Consider the following 7,340-nt stretch of genomic DNA (forward strand, 5'->3'; position numbering starts at 1 on the left):
CCAAATTTTGTCTACGACGTTTACTTCTTTACAAAATGCTCATATGTTTGCAATTAAATCACGATTAAATATTTTAAAAAATAACTTCATACTAACTTTCGTCGTTTTTTTTAAGAAAAATTAACGTTGAAATGAAATTCTTCATTAAATATGAAGTTGGATCGTCAATAACATCTATTTGAAGAGTAATTTTTGAAAGGAAGGTGAGTATTTGGTTCTTTTCTCCTTATATTCAAGTCTTTCCACAATGAGAAGTGAAGTTATAGTGACGTATATATGCATATGAATCAGTATGATCAAGTAAGTGATAACATATAATATAGTTTATGATTAGAGTTTTATGACCGAGTTTTTTTTTTTATTTTATAAAAAATTATAGCTATTAATAACCATAAAATATGAAATATCGATTATTTTCCTAGTGGAGACAATTAATACGTTATTCAACTAGTCATATATTTGAATATGTTTTCTCTGTTATAAATCATATACTATCTCATCTTCGAACGTGCATTATGTAATTAATTAGTTCTAAAAGTTAACTAATATTTATTTTTTTAAAAAAATCTAATATTTAATTTTGATATCTAAATAATCTTAATTTTTTTTCTTAAAGAAAACTCGAATAAATAAAAATTTATTCAAAAGGTCTAATCAGGCACCCAGCTAGTGGAAGTGTTGATACCATGGAAAACTCCCGGTGGATACCCCAATCCCACCGCTGCCGTCGCAGTGGATGTCGGCAACTCATCTTCGAGAAGACCTGGGCGGGTCGAATGGTCCCACCATCGAGGGTCTGCTCGGCCTGAGCCATGATGAATATTTGACCTACGCCCGAAAATTCTTCAAGTGGGGGTTTTTCTGCCTCCCGTTTCTCTGGGCCGTTAATTCTTCTACTTCAGGCCAGTCCTTTGCCAGCCACATTCTCGTCATTCGGACCCCCTTTTCCGTCACTGTAAGTTCTTATTTTCAACGATTTGGAGGCAGCATTTTGCTTGTTTTTGATATATTTAGACATGTTATTCCTTGTTTGAAACAATCTTGAGTTACTCGCCAACTCTCTGGTTTTATAAAGCATGAATTTTTACTTCATTGACGTCCTGCCTAGAGCTTAGCTAGTTTTCTTGGATGGTACAGGTGATTCACCCCCTAGAACGTGAGCTTTTTAATCCTCCTTTTCCGTTGTGTTCTTTTGGGTCTTAGGTCCCGTTTTTACAACAAACAGATTCGTATGTGACAGAATTATTCAAAATGGACATGCTAATTGAAGCTGCTGAAAAATAGTGTTTCAGTCCTAAGTTTAAGCCTCAATGCTTGGAGTACGATTTAGGTTTATTGCCTAGGAATTGGAGAATAGCTAGTGGCATATAAAATAGTTGGTTTTTTGACGGGCTTACTGCATTTTGGCCATTCCAACCCTTTTGACAAGATAATAAAAAATTAGAAGTACTGATATTTGGGGTTTTGGAACACAAAATGCTCTGATATTTGTGAAGTTCTTTCAGGTTGTTATTGAGAGCTATACCTTAAATCTCTAACCTTTGACTTATCTTTCCAGTTGTTCGAATGTAAAAATGTCTCGTGCAGGCTCCATAAACCTCCTTTTGCCTGTGAGGATTTGTATAACTTGAAAACTAAACAATCCATCATCTGAGAAAAAATACTTCTTGTATACTGTTGACAAAATCCAGAGAAGAATGAAGTGGACTACCAATTATTACCTCAAGGCTGTACAAAAAGAGCTGCCTATCCTTCTTGTGTTGTCTGTGTCTGATGTTAAAGATATACATTTGAACATCATCCATATTATATTCATTTTCTGCGAGCACCTCATTTTTTGTTTCACTGGCACACAGCTGTCACATTACTAGTAAAAATGCAATTTCCTTGTGATTGATTACCTGGCCTGGAATGATTTTTTCACGTGGAAAGTGTAAAATCATCCTCCCCATTATCATCATGGATCTGGTAAAGGAACCCCAAGAGTTTTCTGTTATGAGCTCGTGCAAATGACTGTGTTATAAGGCGATTGAGTGCTTAATCATTTAAATCCGAAATATTTTTGTTTTTATTTGACTTTCTTCCCTACGATGTTAATGATGGGCGAGGCTCGTTTGAGAAAACTCCAAAGCTCGTGTAACAAATGAATTTGTGAATAAATTTTCTGATGCTCTTTCATTCATCATTCAATCATATAAATACAAGTGCTTGCCATTATTGATACAAATTGAACCTATGAATTAATCATGCTAATAACCATGAATGCTTCTGATCTGCCTATGATTACTTCAATAAGAGATGATCCTTTATTTTTAGTAACAATAATGAAGATTTTTTTTTGTTCTAAAATCAAGTTGCTTCTTTTTCTCTTTAAACTTCCCATGTGCCTCCCTTGTAGATAATATCTTCCTTGTTTGCAAATCCGAGATGTGTGCTGGGCTGGTTGTGGGCTGGATTACTCATTACATATTGCTTGATTGGTTCAGCTGACGTGGCAGTACTCTTCTTGCTTGTGACATTTTCCTCTAATATTCGGCTACTGAATCGTTGTACTCTATGAATCCCAAAGTGAATATTTATCTGAAAACCAATCATGTATAATACCTCAAAATGTACAAAAACCTATGATGGCGGTGGATCATTGAGACAGTTAAATTGCTCTGTTTTTTGTGATAGTAACTTGGATCTTGGAGTGATATTGATGTGTGTAAAGTGATTTAGAAGCTTATTATCTTCATGATTTTAGAGACCCCAAATATATATGAACTGAAAGCTTTAAAGGTACAAGTTATGTCTACAACTTATATTACGAATGTGGATTCAGCTGAGTAACAAATATAGAGATAGAATAACAGCTACATAAAAAAAGTAAAAAATCATATCTTCTAAGTTCTGATCATGTCAATTAACTTACTCCAAAGAACCAGTGAAGTGATTTTCAAAATAATCGGGATGAAACAATTGAACAACAATGTTTACACAAAAGCTTCTTAAATAAGTCATAGAATCCCTCATAATCAATTTGACATCACCAAATTGCTCAATGTTTGGCAATAACTTCTTGTTAACATCCCGATCTCTTTTTCACTTAATAATATTGTAGAAAATTGTTCAATGACTTTGGAATTATTGACAATCTATTTTTCACCTATACAAGATGAAAATATTCCTTGTTTTTATTTCAGAAATGTATAACTCCCTTCAATTTATATGAACATTTACTTGGCATCACTAATAGATCAGGTTTGCAGATTGTCAAATATATGCCAGTGATCCACAAGCAAATACTTATTCTTAGGTTCCACCACCTTTATGTGGTCTAGTCGTCAATTAATCTTTGGCACTGGTTTGGTGAACATCAGTGTAAACATGAGGTGGTATGCAAGACATCTTAATTTCCAAATATTTCTGTGTAAGGCATCATACGTAGTTGCTTTCTATTTGTTCTACAAAATGACATTGTATGCTCTTGTTTTCCACAAGGTTTCACCCTATTGAGACACAACTTGCAGTGTTGAACTGGCCTTGGATCTTGCTAATAATATTTTCCATTCGATGTGAGAAAGTAATGTCCTACCAAATTCGTGATGAGACAAATTCAGAGAAATAGAAGAAAATTCATTGATGTTTGGGGGTTGACTATTTAATGGAATGAAAAATGAACTTAAGTAAACAAAAATTACAGTAACGACGATGTATCTGGTTTAGATAAATCTGTTATTACTCTAAAATAAATCTGGTTAATTGTTTTTCTAAAAAAATCTGGTTAATTGTTCAGTTTTCGGCTGGTCATTTTCTTTTTTGGAGTTGCATTTATTCACTAAACTGGCATGTTGTTTAATTTCGATAAATCTATGTTCCTTCTTTCTATTTTCTACGAGGGCGTCCTCAAGATGTCCCTGGATAACTCGAAATGCCAAAAGAGGTAACACGACTAAAGACTCTCAGTATGATTAAGAGCTTACAGTGCTGTGTATTTTTGTACTCAGCTATCTTAGAAAACTAGATGTCTTCATCCTTGCCCACTTTTGTTGGTATCTATGTCTGGCACAGTTGGCACAGCCCTTGATCTAGTGGCTTGCATATCTGGGTGGTCTACTGGTCTTCTCAAATTCAAATAATGTGCCAATTACTATCAGAGAAGTTCCTCAAACTCTCTCCACTCTTGTTAGAAAGATGAAAATCGCATCATTTCGAGTATTCACATGTATCAACTTACAATTATGATTACGAGGGAAACACGTTTTAATTTAATTTCATATTACTTTTTAGTATTGCTTTAGCAAATGTTCTCTTTGCATGTCTTTCTTATTATGTACTTAACCTTGTATTGACACGTGGAAAAGAGATATCGAGGGCGTTGGACTAATTTATTGTTCCAATAAATGTGTTTACGTTACGCCTTGAGTTTGGTGAATTAGGTGACAGATTCGGTCAATGTAATCAAATCGACACAATCAGTTTCACTTTCATAATCTGATTCAAATTAATAAAATTTCACCTACCATACATCCATGATAGTTGTTTCTGTACCTATTTATATCTCGGTGCGGGCTGCTTAGTGGGAGAACCCATGGGATAAGAGCTCGATAATCTATGAATTTCTGGCAATGGAGGACTCTAAAACAGGGAATGGGGCAAACAAAAAGAAGTTCACATGCAGCAAATTTCATTGGAAGCCTGAGGAAGATATACTGCTGACAACACTTGTCCAAAGGTTTGGTCCAAATAATTGGGAGCTTATAGCAAAACACTTCCCAGGAAGAACAGGTATCCATATCCATTCTTTATTTCACCACATGCGATTGCATTTTTCCCATCCATTCCAATTTTCTTAACTAAAATCGCGGCTTCTTTGTTTTATTTTAATTGCAGGGAAGAGTTGTCGCTTAAGGTGGGTGAATCAATTGGATCCCCAAATTAATAAGACGCCGTTTAATGTAGAGGAGAAGCGAAAGGTTCTTGAACTTCATCAATGCTATGGAAACAAATGGTCAGTTATTTCTAAGCATTTTCGTGGTCGAACAGATAATCAAGTGAAGAATCAGTACCATGTACTTATCGGCAGTCGGACGTTCAGAGCCACTAGCCCACCTTCTGGTGACAACCCTGAAGACACTCCTAAAGAAGAATCATCTATGAATTTGTCTCAGTTTGAGAATGTATCAACAATGGCATTTGGAACTCAAGTTTCAAATATTTCTTATAACAGAGATAACAACAGTGGCTTTGATCCATGTTCTGATGTCATACCTTATAGGGTTGAGGTGCCGTTTATTGACAACGGACCTTCTGTTTATGGCAAGAATGAAATGTGGTATGCTGCAAGTGGCTCGGATCCGGGCATGATTGGTCCTCATTCTTTTGATAACGCTAATCTAGGATACATTGGTACCGATCAGAACACAATCTGGGACGATGCGATGAATTCTGATGTTAGCTATACCGAACTCTTGAATCTTCCTTTAGTCAGTCCTCCCCAGCAAGGATGTGTCAAAGATCATAGCTTCATAGACTTTTTTGGGCTTGAAAAACCTTGATAAAGTCGCTTTCGTACTTTCTTTTTTATGTTGTGTGTGTTTGTTTTTATGTTGAAGTTTGTATATCAGGAAATGTCATCCTGTTAAAGTTTGTGCTTTGAGTCAGTCTGTTGTTGATTTGGGTCTGTTGAGTTAATAAAACTGTTTCCTTTTCCCTATTTCTGTCTTGGCTTCTATCTGGGTTTTTAAACTTGCACATAAGTAAATTTTATTCGATTCCCAAATTGCAAGATGCTAGATTCTCGTCTGCCTGCGGAGGCCGATTAAAGACTAGTAGGCAAGGTCGTAAATTGCGAGTCCCTATACTGTGTAATGACTTGGGATTGAACCAGATTGGATGCACCTTGTCCGCTGTACTTTAACCGGAGCATTCGTTCGGACCACACTGGCAAGTCCATCTGTCGAGGCATTTCTTGCCACAATGATGGCACTATAATTCATAGAAAGACATAATTTAGCATTGGAAGTTTCTTTCACAAAGACAAGATTGTCTTCAAATGCAGCCGCGAGGAAAAATTATGATGCGACATTCATTAACTCAACCCGTAGTTTTAATTGGATAATACAAAAATACCACAAATGGATTCTCACTGCATAAAAGTCAATTTACTTTGATCAAATCTAAGAAATTTATACATATCTATGATGTAAACACCAAAGTTCCCATTATGCTGAAAATATTGCCAAACAAATTAGGAGGAATGTGTCATAACTTATAGACCACATGATGCAAGGCTAGTTTGAGTTGGCCGAAGTCCCAAGAAAGAAGAGGAAAGAGGTGAATAACCCGGCGAGACGAGAAAGAAGAGATTTTACTCAATAGAATTCAAGAATATTTTTCGCTTGTTTGTAACCATTTCATACAACCAAGTGACTATATTTTGTATCTATATATCTTCTATTTCCATTGAACTACAAAATCCTTTAGTTTTTTCGGCGGTCGTCTCTCTTCTTTCCTTGTACTTCTACACTCGTCATGTGTATCAGACGACTATGTTTCTGTTAAAGATAAATGTTGTGAAATATCCAAATCCAAAGACAATGAGATCGAGGAAAAGGGTATTAATCATAATCTTGTGAACAACAATCATGGTACTGTGGTGGATGCATAATATGAAGTTTAGTATTCTGAGCTTCCGGTACATATTTCTTATCGATCATCGTGGAAACGACTATATAATTTCATTAATTAAACTCCAACTCATGAACATAAATCAATGATGAATTTAAATAATACTAATTTTCTAAAAAAACTTCTAAATACATTTATGTTTAAAAAGTTAAGGCAAAACTTGTGTGAGATGGTCTCACACGTTGTATTTTGTGAGACAGATCTTTTATTTGGGTCATTAATGAAAAAATATTACTTTGTATGCTAAGAGTATCACTTTTTATTGTGAATATCGGTAGGGTTGACCGTCTTACAGATAAAGATTCGTGAGATCGTCTCACAAAAAATCTACTCAAAATTTCAGATTTTGAAGATCCAAAAACCGAAATTACGCCAGAATTTTGTATTTATCGATTTTCTTTTGTTTAGGATTTCTCAATTCCTACAAAATATAATCTCTAAAAATTTATATTTCTAAAATCTTATTCTATTAATGTCTTTTAGATATCAAATAATATATAATATATATTCTCTATATATTAAAGATATTATTAATATTTTTTGGATATCATCACAATAATCCAAATCATAATTTAAATTTAATTAATATTTCAAAATCATATTTTTATCCAAACTCTTGAAGTTATGAAAATAATTTTCCATCTTCACATATACTTTTTAAATTACAT

The 7,340-nt window shown here is 34.4% G+C and overlaps 1 protein-coding gene across 4 annotated transcripts; it reads left to right on the plus strand.

The window, feature by feature from the left end:
• The first annotated feature begins 650 nt into the window (after window positions 1-650).
• LOC142549554 (uncharacterized) lies at window positions 651-5,714 on the plus strand. Of its 4 annotated transcripts, none has more exons than XM_075658548.1 (3): window positions 651-3,925; window positions 4,054-4,770; window positions 4,876-5,714. In XM_075658548.1, the coding sequence occupies exons 2-3, from the start codon at window positions 4,611-4,613 to the stop codon at window positions 5,538-5,540; spliced, it is 825 nt and encodes a 274-aa protein (XP_075514663.1). In that variant the 5' UTR covers window positions 651-3,925; window positions 4,054-4,610; the 3' UTR covers window positions 5,541-5,714. The 4 variants fall into 4 exon arrangements, with proteins under 4 accessions (XP_075514663.1, XP_075514664.1, XP_075514661.1 ...); XM_075658549.1 differs by having other exon boundaries at window positions 4,063-4,770; XM_075658546.1 differs by having other exon boundaries at window positions 651-955; window positions 2,399-4,770.
• Window positions 5,715-7,340: the final 1,626 nt, after the last annotated feature.

This window comes from Primulina tabacum, chromosome 6, assembly GCF_025594145.1.
Source record: "Primulina tabacum isolate GXHZ01 chromosome 6, ASM2559414v2, whole genome shotgun sequence".
NCBI lineage: Eukaryota > Viridiplantae > Streptophyta > Magnoliopsida > Lamiales > Gesneriaceae > Primulina > Primulina tabacum.

Excerpts from the sequence above, each read along its gene's own strand:
- LOC142549554 (XM_075658548.1), top strand. The coding sequence starts at position 4,611 with ATGGAGGACTCTAAAACAGGGAATGGGGCAAACAAAAAGAAGTTCACA. Across the intron at positions 4,771-4,875 it reads ACACTTCCCAGGAAGAACAG|GGAAGAGTTGTCGCTTAAGG; the intron begins GTATCCATATCC and ends TTTTAATTGCAG.